General features: G+C 37.7%; 1 protein-coding gene across 3 annotated transcripts; it reads right to left on the reverse strand.

The window, feature by feature from the left end:
* Positions 1-206: 206 nt before the first annotated feature.
* GTSF1 (gametocyte specific factor 1) lies at positions 207-14,091 on the reverse strand. 3 transcript variants are annotated; one of them, XM_008588135.1, is made up of 9 exons: positions 14,024-14,088; positions 11,897-11,941; positions 7,612-7,712; positions 6,011-6,137; positions 5,375-5,458; positions 4,856-4,919; positions 3,669-3,763; positions 2,466-2,502; positions 207-455 (listed from the first exon to the last, which is right to left on the reverse strand). In XM_008588135.1, exons 2-8 carry the CDS (start codon positions 11,910-11,912, stop codon positions 2,486-2,488), a joined length of 504 nt encoding a protein of 167 aa, XP_008586357.1. In that variant the 5' UTR covers positions 11,913-11,941; positions 14,024-14,088; the 3' UTR covers positions 207-455; positions 2,466-2,485. The 3 variants fall into 3 exon arrangements, with proteins under 3 accessions (XP_008586357.1, XP_008586359.1, XP_008586358.1); XM_008588136.1 differs by lacking the exon at positions 207-455 and adding an exon at positions 1,765-1,952 and having other exon boundaries at positions 14,024-14,089; XM_008588137.1 differs by lacking the exon at positions 2,466-2,502 and having other exon boundaries at positions 14,024-14,091.
* Positions 14,092-15,371: the final 1,280 nt, after the last annotated feature.

Genomic DNA, 15,371 nt, shown 5'->3' on the forward strand with positions numbered 1-15,371 from the left:
TGGGATCCGAACCCATGGCCTTGGTGTTATCAGCACCGCACTCTACTGAGTGAGCCACAGGCCGGCCCGAAAAAGACCATTTCTATAAATGCTAAAAAGAATTTGGTCCACATGTGTCAGAGAAAACAAGTACACACTTTTTCCAACTCAAGTTTCCTGTGTACTTTAGCTGGACACTTTAGATAACTTTAAATCATTATGTTTCATTAATATGGAATGAGACGTGACTTCTAATCTTGTGGCTGCAAGTACTTAGTCAAACTACCAAGCTATCTACAGTGACGATTTATTTGGAAGTTATTCTGAATATGAGGGTCCTTGCATCAAAGTGGGGAGGAAAAAAAAGTTCTTTTTCAGTATGAAAGTCACAGTTTATCATTCTATAATTAGATTAGAAGAAAAACGAATAACCCACTGATAGCAGGAAGAAGCAAGAGTCTTCTAGGGTCTGGCATCTGTGAGGAAATGGGAAAAAAAAAAGAGTTCTTAGTTCCTTTTGGTGACAAAAGCACCACTACATCTGACAATGGGCCACACAAGTATAACCCAATTGTTCTTCTGGAGGTATCTTCTGTTGATAACAGAACACCAAGTACCTTCTGACCCTTAGATCTTTAGTACCACTAAGCACACAGAAACTTGTTACTTGAATTAAAAACATTCTATACAGACATCAATGTACACTCCTTGTGTCAACAGTTTCCCAGGTGAGAAGAACATTAGCAATGATTATCCAGGCAATTGACTCCTTCAGACAATTGTGGATTAATTCTAATTAACTTGTATCCATCTTTTTCTCCTCTCATATACTCTACTCATTCATTTAACAATATTTTTGGAGCTGTTACAATGTACATTAGAGGACAAAAATTAATGATATCACCTGCTTTTGAGGTACTTATCTAGTAAAAAGTAGAGTTGGTGATAAAAAAACAAATGGGATAAAGCACATTAAGTGCTAAAAGAAAAAACTCTTCTCATGTATGCATATTCAAGAAAATTCCACCCACATTTAACTTCCTTAAGGGACTAAGTCATGTCTTCTCTTTCTTTTGTATTATTCCAAAGAAGCTAGAGAATTCTGCAGCAGGCATTCAAAAAATGATGCTTCATTTTTCTTAAGAGGATAAGAAGGTCTGTGGCTTCTTAAGAATTATCTCATCTAGGATAACTTTTTTTTTTTCCCTAAGGGGTTACATGGAAAAATAATTTTTCAGTGTATAAGGAGCTTAACAGCAAAGAGTTAAGTTCCAAAGGAGAAAAGTATCTGGTCTTTTTACAGAAGTTTCTCCTAGGTTTTCATCTTAGCATAGCCATTTTTACTGGATAGCTATCTATACTGTATGATCTCCAAGTATCTTGTGCAGTACACTGACAGGAATTCAAAGTTCATCATTTATCCAGGTCTGTTCAATGTATGATTTCCTGATACACCCCAGTGCTGTTGAGTCTCTTTCCCTTCTGGGGCCAAATCCATTTTCTGGCTTCCAGATGTATTTAACAATTTGGTATCAGAACCTACCAACAAAAATGGCTGGTAACTAGAAGCAACTGATAAATATTGTTGTCCATAGTTAAGGGGTGTTCACTTTGCACTTCTTCTTACAAGAAACATCAGTTTTCTTACAAAATGAACAAAGTTCATTTAAGTTGTCTTATAAAATGAAACATCAGTTCTCTTACAAAATGAACCCTTAACTCAGAGATTCATCTGTGTCACAGTCCAGAGAGTGAATGGACTGGAAAGCAACAGGCCAATTTTATTCATTCATTCAGTATTCACTGAGGGCCTGCCGTCTGCAAGATAGCTGGGATATTATCCCATTCCCAACCTTTATAATATTCCCTTTGCCAAGAGCAATGTGGCTAGGCAACCTCAGCCAAGGTAGCATTTGCAGCATCAAACTTGGCTCTCCCATGACACAGAGGGTAACCTCAAGGAAAGGCTTCATCTGTGAAAAAGTGGGAGATTTTAGTCTCTTCATACAGATTTTGTGAGGTTCTGCTAAATCAACTGCTCAGATAAGATCAACAGTTTAAGATTTTTAGGTACCCAAAACTTTTATGTGATCATTAAAAAGAGTATGAATTTTTTTGATGAGTACTAAACTGTACTGTGTAAGGAATTTCAGAGCAGTGAAGCACAGTTGTCTGATTAATATCAGTCCATTAAAAGAGGTGTGATATAGAAAGCAACTTTGATAAAAAAAAAAAAAGAAAAATGTATACTAATGTTATGGAAAACAACTTGGCATGTTAACACAATTCTAATTTAACTAGTAAATGCCTATTCATTAGCATGTAAAGCCATACAGAAGCTACATACTTAAAAAGAAAACACATGCACACACACAAAGCTTTAATTTGGTATCATAATCTGAAAGAAATTGGACCCAAAATGCTTTATGTCCAGTTAAATCTTACTACCATCTGAAGAGATAGTGAAATAAAACAGAAACACTTACTTGTTGAGCTAGATATTCAGTTACTGTGCATTTCCATCTAGGAGTAGAAATATTTAAAAATAAATACACCACCTCAACTGAAATTCACTATTCTTACTAAACACGAATGACTTATTCCTGGGGTATATTGAATAATAATATAAAGTAGAATTTAAAATTAGTGATTGAATTCCATTCAAGAGCATGGGAAAAGAAAATGCTCCTTCCCCTATCAAACTTTAGTCATATAATTTGATCTCATTTTTTGGGAAATACAAGTATTCACAGGAAAATATTTTAAAGGGAATCCTATAGCCACCTAAAAATTAGCTCAAACAGTAGCAAAGAATGAAAGGAAGGAAATGTAAATTTGCAGGTAACAGGAAAAGAAAGTTTGTGTTAAATAAAATGACAATATCTTTGGTGCTTTGTATGTGAGAATTTCTTTTTTTTTTTTTTGTTTTTGTCTTTTTTCCCGTGTCCAGCAACGGATCGCAACCCTCAGTGTTGCCCCCGCACCGGACCGGGGACCGGCAACGGGATTGCAACCCTCGGTGTTGCTCCCGAGCCTCGCTCAGCCAGTGAGCGGGAACCGGTCGTCTGTACGTGGGATCCGAACCCTCAGGCGGGAGCGCTGCCGTGCTTCCCAAGTGGCGCACTATCCAGTGCGCCACTGGGCCGGCCCCTATGTGAGAATTTCTTTAACAAGGTAGTATGATACAAATTTAGTACTTGTTTACCCAGCAGTCTTTGATGTCAAGAGAAGACATGTGAATATCATTCTTTATGTTGGTTCTTATGACTTATCACTTTCATTTTCTCTCCACCTATTTCCTTTTGGGCCCCTGCAGTCCAATTTCTGATCCCAATTCCCCATTAATATTAAGCCTTGAAAATCAGAGATGACTTCCTCCTAGCCAAAAATGACTAGCCTTTTTAGTGGTCCCCAAATTTACTCATGGTATTTGATGTCAGTGGTCACCCCATCTTGAAAATATTCTTTTGACTTCTATTGATCTTTCACTTTCCTGTTCATAAATTCTTACCAGGGCCAGGAGGGGGTGAAGTGAGTAAAGTGCTTACGGCACAAAATTTAAAGGAAGCACTCACTTTCAGGGTCATGCAAATTGCAAGGTTCTTAGACTGTACACATCTGAATAATCAAGACCAACTGTATTTTGCACAATGAAAAGAATAAAAACACTTTGTCTCTATTTCACCTACTTTTTTTCCAAGGCAGAACATACGGCAGAGATTTGGGAACTCTCATGCCTGAAACCAGGTTACTCTTATGTTCCATAACCATGTTGCTTGCAGGGCTGAAAAAAAAAGACAAATTTGACTATGTCGACATATCTATATTCTTCAGGCAGGCACACAGACAATTGAAATGTGGTTTTTTTTTGTAATTTTGGGGAAAACAACAACGGACATTCATCTGAAATGTAAACCCATTTCCATCAAAATGTTACTGCAATCAGAATGATTACCATTTCTCTGGAATGTGCCCCATTCTGTACAGGCATTAAGATGGGTCTAACCATTTTCATTTTCCAGAAGTTGAGATAAAAAGCAATGCAGTCTACTGTTCAGCTATATGACAGGCTCATCAACTCACTCAATAAATATGAAATAAAATAAAATGCCAAGACAACCAAACCAAAGGCAGTAAATCTTGAACTGAGGTAAAATTATAGTAGTACATCATGGAAATCATCTTTAAGTTTTTCTATCTTAGTGCATATAAAATAGTATACACTTAAAACTATTAACTAACCTCAGCAACTAAGAAATAAAAAATTGATAAATATTCTATTTGGGGGAAAAATGAAGTCTAGCATGTTATTCCTTCATTTATCTAATTCAGAAATATTCTCTCATTTGGGTTTTCATTGAAACTTGATCTTCTAAGGTCTGAGTCTTGGGGGTAATAAGAAATCTTGTAGTTTTAAATTAGACATAAAATCAGTGGGAAGAGAGATGCATTTTCTTTCCTACTCAATAGGTACTCTGAATTTCCCAATCTCAAATAAAGAACTTTTAAGACAATTTTTTCCTCAGACACTAGTTACCTGGAGTAAAAATGATCCCAGTGGGGTATAGCTGGAAAAATTAAAATAATGTAAACCTAGCAAAACACCCAACTGAAACACAAGCATGTCTGGTACCACTGTTTCCCTGGCTAGACTATAAGGTAGTATTTTTGTATCCTCAGTGATTAACACAAAGCAAGCAAACTTTTCATGAATCAAGAAATAAGGGAAGGAAACCCACCAAAACAATACCTAGACTAAGCTACCGTGAAGGAACATCATCAAGGAAAGAATTCAATTCATACTTCGGTGGTGTTTTTGGTAACAGAACACTCTGATTTTGGAAGGACGTGCTGGGAATGAAATTGTTTCATTTACCTGTTGTTGCCACGGTAGTTGGCTGTGCCCCAGACAAATGGGGTACTGGTCTGTTCCCACAAATCTGCCAAAGGAAGCAAACATAGTTTGTAGTATTACTAGACACCAGTTCATGCTAGTTGCATTTGTAAGATGGGAAATAATACACCTAAGTTTGGAGAAGTAAAAATTGATCAAGTACCCTACCTAAGTGACATAGTGGCAAGAATTTAATTGAAGGATATAAACACAAGTGACATAAATAATAATAAACGTACCTAGTAAAAATCAAGCACAGAAGGTACAACACAATTTATGGAATAAAACAGATGTAAAGAGGTGCTTTTTCTAATCAAGAGGGAGAGGCTGTTCCATGTGTCTGCACAAAGATACAAATGTGCTCATTTGGAGGCCCAATAAAAATAATGATGCATTCTGAACAACATGGTATATTCATAAAAAAGGAAAATATTCCTTCTGTCTTAAGCAAATGCCTTGAGATTTAGACATTGTGAAGAAAAAGATGTAGAAGCACTTCACCTTTATCCCAGTCTTCATCACAAGGAGGGCACTCCCAAGTGCTCTCAGCTACGGTCTCTTGTCCAAGGTTCCTGGTTTGGTTAACTGCAAGACGACAGAGATTTGACATAGGGGACACTGACAAGTTATTGTGTTTAAAAGAGTTAGTAGCCTAAAAGTTTGCAGGATAGCCTAATGGTCTGTTTCTGAAGAATGGATAGTATGAAAGCTAAGATCTTATCTTTTCGCTGACAGCAGACAAGAAAGAAGCAAAAACAAAGAGGTTTACCATATTTATGGCAATAAAAGGATTTTTATTTTTATTTATTATTTTTGGGGGTGGTTGGCCAGTATAGGGATTGAACCTTGAACCTTGGTGTTATCAACATGATGCTCTAACCAACTGTGCTAACTGCCCAGCCCAGGATTTTTATTTTAGATGATTAGTAGAACAAATCAGGCTGTTCAAAAGAGAAAGCAGACTGACACACACAACCTGACAGCCTATTGTAGCTATGTGATAAAATCTCAAAGGCAGAAAAGTATTGTTCTTCTGAAATGATGAAAGCCAAAAATCAAGCTGACAATGTGTACCACAATATAAATTTGAAGGGGGCTAACCTTCAGTACTGAAATATTTTAGCTAGTCAGTCTTACCAACATCTTGCTCAATACAACTTCTGTCATCACAGCTTGTGATATGACGACTGATTTCAGTGCGAGGAACCTGGTGGCGAGCATTGAAGGGACAAGTGGCCAATTTGTTTGCAACATCAGGATGATTCTGTGGAACCAAAATAAAGAGATCTGTCAGTTCTTCGGATCTTTTCAAGTCCAATGGGAAAGGCTCAGCCTTATTCTATAAATGGTTCCCCTAAACCTGCTCAATAAACTTACAGCTTAACTATGGTAGGCAAACTCATAGTAGAAAATTAAGAGGGAATTATTTATGGTTCACACAAACCATACAGACATTACTTCAAAAATCATTAAAATGTAAGCCTCTTTGTTACAATTGTAGAGAATGACATAAAGATACTGGGGTTCAAGTCATTTATAGAGAGCTGAACAGTGAATTTAGGATTGGGTATTCGAAACATATCTTTTCCCTATTTATTAGGGTCACAACATTCAGGCGGCACAGTCTGTAATGGTAGAGAGCTCCCTGGACATATTTGAAAGCTGATATTCAGGATGAATTGTAACACTTAAATACAATTTTAGTCTGCATTGCAGTAGCGTCCCTGCTACTGCAATACAATAGTGCTGGAAAATAGCTGTTGTAAGAGAGCTGCAGAAGAGGCAAACCAATGATTTTTCAGATTAATACAGTGACACTTGTTTCAAGTAATGATCCCTGAAATGAGGCTCTGAACAATTTGACCTTTATTTCAGCTATTTCATTAAGGAAAAAGCCCAAATGATAGAGTCTACTTTGCTGGCCAAGTTCCTTATTTTAAAACAAAACAAAGAGGTTAATAGACCCCAAATTTTATGACAGATATACCAATAATTAACAAATTTATTAAGAAAAAGTTATGTCACAAATGAAACTCAAAAAATAAAAATAATGTAAAGCAGGGAGAATATAGGATGGAGAAATTTGTGATGGCAGCAATCTCCATCATTTTTATCAGGCATTCAATGCAAAGGTTTTGTGGCCTAAGATTAAGAACATTACAAGAGGGGAGTTATGACAGTGTCTTTTTATCACTTAGCTCCCTGTCCTAACCTTTATCCTTAGGAGGAGGGAGTTGTAGTGGTATCTGCTGATCCATAATTGCCCAAGTTTAACCTTAAGGGTTCCTTCCTCTGGAGATTAAAAAAAGCTAGAGAAATAATCAAAGACATATTATGTTTCCGGGTTTATAAGAGAAATATTTTTTTAAAGGATGTTAAATCTGAATTGTATGCTGTTTACATTAAATACCAAAATTGTTTCCAAGCATAAATCCTGGCAGAATTTTTGCCCTCTAGCTGACATCTGCATTCTAACAACCTTGTCAAAGTGCCTTGATTAATATGGCATTAAAGTAGTTTACATCATCTAAGTTTACAAAAGAGTGATCAGACAGAAAACCTGATTTTTTTTTTCTTTTAAAGATGCTTACTCTTGAAACTTGGAGAAACACAGAGGTAGATTCCCCAAAACAATTCTGGCATTTGATTAAAACATTTATGCTAAAATCATTTGATGTTTACAAACCCTGGCTTTTAAAAAATCCAGGAGGGCATCAGAGGACACATTAAGAAAATACCTTTCTGCACTTGATAAGATGATAAGGAAACCTGCAGGCCCTGATCTGGTGGTTTTTATCGTAGGGGCACTGTAATAGCTTTTCAGGGTCCAGGGAGTCGACTGAAAAGAGAGAAAAATACAGTAAGCATAAACTATAACAGGCCCTTGTAAAACTACAGCATTCCAGGCACACTGGATTTTTTCAACAGAATCTGTAATAATAGAACAAGACAGTTTAAAGAAAATGGATAAAAAAAATGGGGGGTGGTGAAGGGTGACTAAATATTTAAAAATGAAAATGTAACTCGGAGAAGATAAAATTGTGCTATCACCAAATCTTATTAGGTCCAGTGGAACTGGCAATTGTGGGGTGAGGTCTCAGTTTACATTTGATTGAACATAAACATTGTTTTCATTATTGGTTACCCTTTCTATAAAACAGAAAGTTAAATGAAATGACATCTACTTAAAAGTACTAACTCAGGGGCCGGCCCGTGGCTCACTCGGGAGAGTGTGGTGCTGATAACACCAAGGCCATGGGTTCGGATCCCGTATAGGGATGGCCGGTTAGCTCATTGCGTGAGCATAGTGCTGACAACACCAAGTCAAAGATTAAGATCCCCGGGCCGGCCCGTGGCTCACTCGGTAGAGTGCGGTGCTAATAACACCAAGGCCCCGGGTTCGGATCCCATATAGGGATGGCCGGTTCGCTCACTAGCTGAGCGTGGTGCTGACAACACCAAGTCAAGGGTTAAGATCCCCTTACCGGTCATCTTAAAAAAAAAAAAAAAAAAAAAAAAAAAAAAGGTACTAACTCAGGGTCATTCCTAATCTCTAGCTAGTCCAACCAGAACTTCCCAACCAGTATGCTGAAATTGGAATGGATTGCTGGTGTGCCAGTATATTGATTTGGAGGCCCACTACACCTACACATTCCCCTCCCCCCACATCAGAAGTATTAGTGGATAAAGATTTCTTGTCTGTCTTCTTTAACTTACTCCTATAAGTAGTTCCTCATCTTGGTTACTCTATATTCCTCTCAAATGAAATCAATACCTTTATCAGATAAGTGGTTTTACTTTTCATATTCTGGAACACAGGTGAGGAAAAAAACAGGAAATTCTTTAATTTAGTGATTACCAAACTGGCCAGCTTAAAAAAACAAAAGAACAATCTGCAAAAACAAAACCTCCTGAGGTTAAGGTAACTGCAAATGTATGGAACTGTTGTGTGAAAGAAAGCCCCTAACCTAACCTATAAAATGCTACCCTTAGGCAATATGAGATGTCCAGGCTAAGTACCAAATTTTAACAAGCCTGGTTAAGGAAGGGAAATTAAATGGCTAAGCACATTCTCAGTATATTATGAGGACAAGAGGCAACCTAATAAAGTGCTCTTGCCACCCTGAAGGCAATGATAAAAGTGAAATAAGATAAACAATTTACATTTGATAAGAAGCTTATAAGCCTGGAGACTGCTATGAAAATCAGAAGCCAGTGGGGAATTGAAACAGTTTCACTGGAAGAGTGGTAAACATGGAATAAATTGCTAACCATGATCGTGATGCAAATAAGCCACAAAGGTGACTTGAAGGACAGATGATTAGGAAGGAAAAGTCTTAGAGGACAGGCAGGCTTATTATGCTAACCAAGATCTTCTTGACTAGCAATCTTTTCATATTTCCGAAGCTTCAGGACACCAAGAGAGTTTACATATGAAATTCTTATTAGTTTCCTTTCATTTAATCTATTCCATCACTAGCAAACATTAGGCCATGTTAGCTGACAGACTGGATGTACCTTATGATTCCTATGCATTATAATCCCCATATAGTGGTGTATGTTAGAGTTAGTGAGAGTTTCTGACCATAAAGCCTTACTTCTTGGTTTCTGGCAATTTAGGTCAGTTCTAATCTGATTTTCTAGATTTTAAAATATTTTATTTTTAATTAAAAAAAATTTGTGACAAGTAAAATACACATAAAATTTAACATTTTAATAATTTTAAAGTGTATAGTTCAGTAGTGTTGAGTATATTCACACTGTTGTGCAATCAATCTTCAGAAATCTTTCATGCTGCAAAACTGAAACTCTATGCCCATTATACATCAACTCCCCATTCCCTACTCCCCCCAGCTCCTGGCAACCACCATTCTACTTTTTGTTTTTATGAATTTGACTATTCTGAATATGTCATATAAGCAAAATCGTACAATATTTATATTTTTGTGGCTGGGTTATTTCACTTAGCATAATGTCTTCAAAGTTCATCCATGTTATAGCATGGGGCAGGATTTCCTGTATCTTCCACTTTGCAATTTGCTTTTTTCTTTTTATGTAATGTATATTGGAACTCTTTCCAAGTCAGTATGCAAAAGAAATATTTCATTGCTGCATATGGATGCACCATAGATTTTTAATTAGTTCCCCTATGATGAACCTTTAGGTTGTTCCCAGTTTTTTACTACTGTATACAATGCTGTTACTAACAATCTAGTATATACTTCTGTGTGCACTGTAATTCTCTTGGGCAGAGACCTAAGAGTGCTGCACTGAAGTGTATGTGCATTTAAAATTGTAATAAATACTATCAAACTGCTCTGCAAAAATTTTGTCTGGCTTTCTGGAAATATAACTTACTTTGGAAAACAAAGTAGGTCCTGTTGACAAGCTTCCTCCAAAAGTATACTCAGCTGTTCTTTATATTTGGGTAAGACCTAGAACCCATGGTGAGAAATGGAGAAAACTTCATGGAAATAAGGAAGTAGGCCTGACAAAGTATCATCAGCTAAGAGGTACAGAAGCTGAAGATCTTCAGGGATCTATCAGATTAAGGTTGGAGTTCCAGGTCAATTTGGGAAAGAGGTCAAGTATATTCTAAGGCAGCATTTCTCAAACTTTAACATGATCCCCAGGTATTAAATCACTTAGGGATTGTTAGCAGATTCTGATTCAGTAGGTCTGGAATGGGGCCTGAGATTGTAAAGTATTTTCTAAGGCAGCATTTCTAACATTCTACCAGGTGATTTTTTTTTTTTAAAGGAAAAGTAATTGTGGCTGAAAAAAGTAAGAACTGAGAGACAGAAAGGGAGACGTTGCTTTCTAATTTAACAGAGTAGTAAGCTTCCAAGAATAAATATATATACCATACAGAAATTTCATATTTTAAGCAAAAATGTTTTAAGAAAAATTAAGAGGCAAGGGAGCTCTAAGGAAGATCAAGGAGAATCAGCCTTCTAGATGACTGATTTTCAAAGTGTGATCCTCAGATCAGCAACATCAGCATCAACCTGGGAACTTGTTAGAAATGCAAATTCTAAGATCCCATACCTTCTGACTCAAAAACTCTGGGGGTGGGACTCAACAACCTGTGTTTTAACAAGCCCTCCAGGTGATTCTGCTGCATGCTAAAGTTTGAGAACCACTGTGTTCGAGATATTTAATAAAATAAGATTATTTCTATGTAGTTTCTATATTTTGGAGGTAAAGATTTCCACTGGACTCTTCCTACAAGGTAGGATGGGGCTAAAATATTCTTTTGTTGGATAACATTATAAGGAGATTCTGAACAAGACAGCAAAGTAGGAAAATAAAGTAGGCCCTGTTGACAAGTTTTATTTGCAGGCATTGACTCATAGTCCTCAAATATGGTCAGGGCCTAGAAATCATAGTGTCTATGGTATCAAGTAAGGTATTAGGTATAAACAATATAGAAGACTCTGGTTCTGACTCTGTCCCTAACTAACCAGGTAACCTTGGGCAAATAAATTAATCTAAGTTCTATTTTGTTGTAATAAGTTAACGTAATTTTTCAGGTCCCTTTTGATTCTACACTTGTATGATTCTAGATGCTGGCTCCCCTTTGATTTTTTTGGGCCATTTAAGGTTCCAGGATCACTTGAGAAATAAGAATCCTTCCCAGGATTTATCTAAAAACTCAACATACATCAATATGATTATGCATACCATGTTACCCATCAAAATGGAAAGGTTACTACTTCTTTGTCATACGAGAAGCTGAAGTCCTAAGGAGGTAAAAATGCCTCATTTAATAAAAATATAGTTTCACAGAGGTGTCTTAACTGCAGCCTTTTCAAACTTCTATGACTTCCCATACCTCTTTAATTAAATTTCAAATGCTTTATTTCAAATTTGGGCACTTCTCTACATCAATAACACACAGACCTTTCCTCCTCAGCAGTTCAGGAAGAAATATGAATTTTTTCCAACACACTAAAAGTTGCAGACACAGAACCATACGTAAATGATTTAACTTATTTTCTAAAAGCAACAAGAAGTACATACTGTAAGTTTCTTCCATACTAGAAATGAGGGCGCTGAATCCAAGTGCTGGAAAAAAAAAAAAAAAGTATGGTTTAGGGAATCAGAAATGAAACGTACCGAAAGGTAGCCCTAGGAAGTGGAGTCACTTCTGGAATTGAAGTTACCCAAGTTCTATAAAAAAAACAAAACAAAACCCTTAGTTCCTTGTGTCCCCCCCCAACATTTTCTCCTCTTTAAAACATTCTTTACTTCTTTGAAACATTTTAACATCATTGTGTAATTCGCATTCTTGTAATAAATTCTAGGGCCTGCCAATCATTTAAACTACTAATTTAAACTGTATTTTGGTGATAAGATGTCACTCTATTTTAAATGCTGTTAAAAGTCTATTACCATCTATTAGGTTTGATGGTATTTAACATTAGAGAGGACAAGTCAAACCACAAGAATACTGTTATTTAAACTTCTGGATAAACACTGGAATAGTGTACTTTTAATTTTTTAATTTAAAGCTCAGGAGACAATAGGGTACTGTTTTAAAGCTCTCCTCTCAAGTTCTTAAAAATATAATAGGACAGGCAGGCTACCAGCCTTGCTGCTCTTTGGGATCTGAGAATGCCGGAAACCTATGTCAGACAGCTCACAACCCATCCAATTTGCTTAGAGACATTCTACTTTACCAACTCTTCTTAAAAATGATCAAGAAGTGACACACTGACATTCCCCTTTTTCTAGTGATGTTTCATTTTTCTTCCCTCAAGGTCCTATGCAAAAATGGCAAGACTTGCTGATTTAAGCCTCTTCAGTTAATACTCATTTCCTTTATGTACTGAGGGAAAACTTCTGAATGTTAGGACTTAAGAACTGTCCATATAATGGATAGCAGAGTCATAAGAGAACAAATCTGTAACAGAAATGTGAAAATAAATGGTTTCACAGTTTGAATTCTCTTTTTTTTTTTTTTTTTGTCCTTTTTGAGTGAGACAGGCCGCACCGCGCTCAGCCAGTGAGCGCACCGGCCATCCCCATATAGGATCCGAACACGGTGGGAGCGCTGCTGTGCTCCCAGCGCCGCACTCTCCCGAGTGCGCCACGGGCTTGGCCCTGAATTCTCTTCTACTGGAGATCTTTATTGAGCATTGTGACTAAAATTATGGGAAAAAAACTTAATTTATATTAAACTACCCCCATAGGAAACTTCTGGAAAATGGCTAGATTTACAGCTGTTGTCTCTAGAGCAAGCTCTCCTTTGGCCCTTCCCACAATTCCACACCCCTTCCCCCATTCTATGACATAAGCAATGTTGGAACCTATGACAGAAAATACAAGTGATCAGCTGGAACTCTAGTAATTTGCTGCAAAGGCTATTTGTTAATGATAATCATTAGTAAAACTGTCTTAAAAAATATCTGTCATGTTTGGATGAAGAAATCCTGACTTTTTTTTTTTTGACACGTTTTACTTATCCATAGTTACTTCATACTTCTTCATTACAAATTAGAGGTTTGTTAGGAAGAACCAAGTATTATGTTTCTTGGGTTTAAGTCATATAAAAGAGTGATGAGCACCAGATCCAGCAGCTTCTAGGAAGCCGACCTTGTCTTCCAGGGTTAAAAAAAAAAAAAAAAAACAACGTAATTACAGTACACTAAGGGCACTAGAATTCATAGTATCATCATTCAGTCATGTCCCTTTAAGTATCTTCCACATCAAAGTGTTAACAGGGGACTCTTCACCTTTTCCTTAGTATTAGACCACAGTGAAATGGACAAACTACACGAATCAGTCAAGTTTGGGGGCTGGATGTAGATGGAGTTCCTGGTTAAACTCTTAACAGAGCTCGGGCGGGGCCTCAGTAAAAGAATCATTTTTCTTCCTTTAAACAAAAAAATCTGAGTAGACTTAAACAAAGGGACTAAATAGGAGAAGGTGGTTAACTTAGAAAGAACGTAGAAAGACGCTAGGGAGGCCCTGCGGAGCGGAACCGGACGGCCGGTAGCCAGAACAGCTGCGTAGAGCCCACAAGGCCGAAGGCTACCGGCCCAAATCGGAAAGGGAAAAGAGACGACACTAGATAGCGAAGGATCCCAGGACAGTAAAGGTGAATGGTTCCGAGGCGCCAAGCAAGAGCCCACACGCCTTTCTTACCTCAGCCCCCACACACTCTCCCCACACAGGACTCGGCCTCACATCCGTGCCCCAGCAACGCTCACTTCCGGTGCCTCACGTTGGGGGGTGGGGCCCCCACTTCCTGTGACGAGCAGCGTCGACGCTGGCTGAGCGTGAGGCAGTGATATCAGCTGTGGGCCTGCCGGGCCTTTAGTCTTTGGGCCCTTCCCCCCCCCCCCCCCCGGGGGGCCCTTCTCGAGCCCGTCTCTATTAGTCCATCCTCCTCTGGCCCCCAGAATGATGGCGGATTTGCGTGGGTGGAACTTGTACTTCCTTCCCTGGGCTTTGTGGTGGCCATCTTAGGAAAGAGACCTGGGCACTTGAAGGAATGGGCCTAGTTAGAGGTCTTCCTGGAAAGAAACCTTGTCTGTGAAAGTTGTCTAGATAGAAAGGGAACTTACATTTTGAGGGGAGATAAGAGGAATTATAAAGGAGATAGGCAGAACAGCCAAAAAACAATCACCAAGGACAGGAATTCTTTGTAGCTAGTTTTTGTTTAGCATAATGTTGTAGAGTCTCCAAATTCAAGAGGCAATAATAGTATCAGAGTGCTTGGTAAGAAGATGGATGCCCTAGTCAGATTAAAGGGAGTTTTAGGATTGGGGGGGAGAGCTCGATGAAAAGAGTTGGAGAGAACAAGAGGGACAGAAAGCTACAGATTCATAGTGGAAAGCCAAACATACTGAGCTTTTGTTCTGAAAACTGTGATCCTCCCGCCTCCACCTCACAAAAGCATAAGAACCAGTGTTTATCCCCAAAGTATTTAGAAAAGATCCCAAGGTGGGTGAAAGTTTAGATGGCAGTACAACAGCTGCTAAGAAAGTGTTAGACTATATTCCTATAAGGAAGTAATAGTGGGGCCTGAAATGACCTAGAAAGGCATGAAAAAAAGACTTATGGCCGTTGAAGGTTAGACAGAAAAAAAGTTGTCAACACTACACATAAATCTGGATATTTTTCAGAACCAGGAAATAAAAGATGTGATAAGACAAAAACCGTTGTGTTGTCTAAGGTATAAGAAGCAGTCTGGGAGATTAGTCTGGTTGCTGAAATAAAGAAGTGACACACTGACATTCCCCTTTTTCTAGTGATGTTTCATTTTTCTTCCCTCAAGGTCCTATGCAAAAATGGCAAGACTTGCTGATTTAAGCCTCTTCAGTTAATACTCATTTCCTTTATGTACTGAGGGAAAACTTCTGAATGTTAGGACTTAAGAACTGTCCATATAATGGATAGCAGAGTCATAAGAGAACAAATCTGTAACAGAAATGTGAAAATAAATGGTTTCACAGTTTGAATTCTCTTTTTTTTTTTTTTTTTTTTTTTT

The sequence above is a fragment of the Galeopterus variegatus genome, unplaced genomic scaffold (genome assembly GCF_000696425.1).
Source record: "Galeopterus variegatus unplaced genomic scaffold, G_variegatus-3.0.2 Scaffold4683, whole genome shotgun sequence".
In the NCBI taxonomy this organism is placed as follows: Eukaryota; Metazoa; Chordata; class Mammalia; order Dermoptera; family Cynocephalidae; genus Galeopterus; species Galeopterus variegatus.

Coding starts and splice junctions, on each gene's coding strand:
- GTSF1 (XM_008588135.1), bottom strand. Junction 4,920..5,374: donor TGATGAAGACTGGGATAAAG/GTGAAGTGCTTC, acceptor TTCCTTTGGCAG/ATTTGTGGGAACAGACCAGT. Junction 3,764..4,855: donor AACTACCGTGGCAACAACAG/GTAAATGAAACA, acceptor TTTTTTTTTCAG/CCCTGCAAGCAACATGGTTA.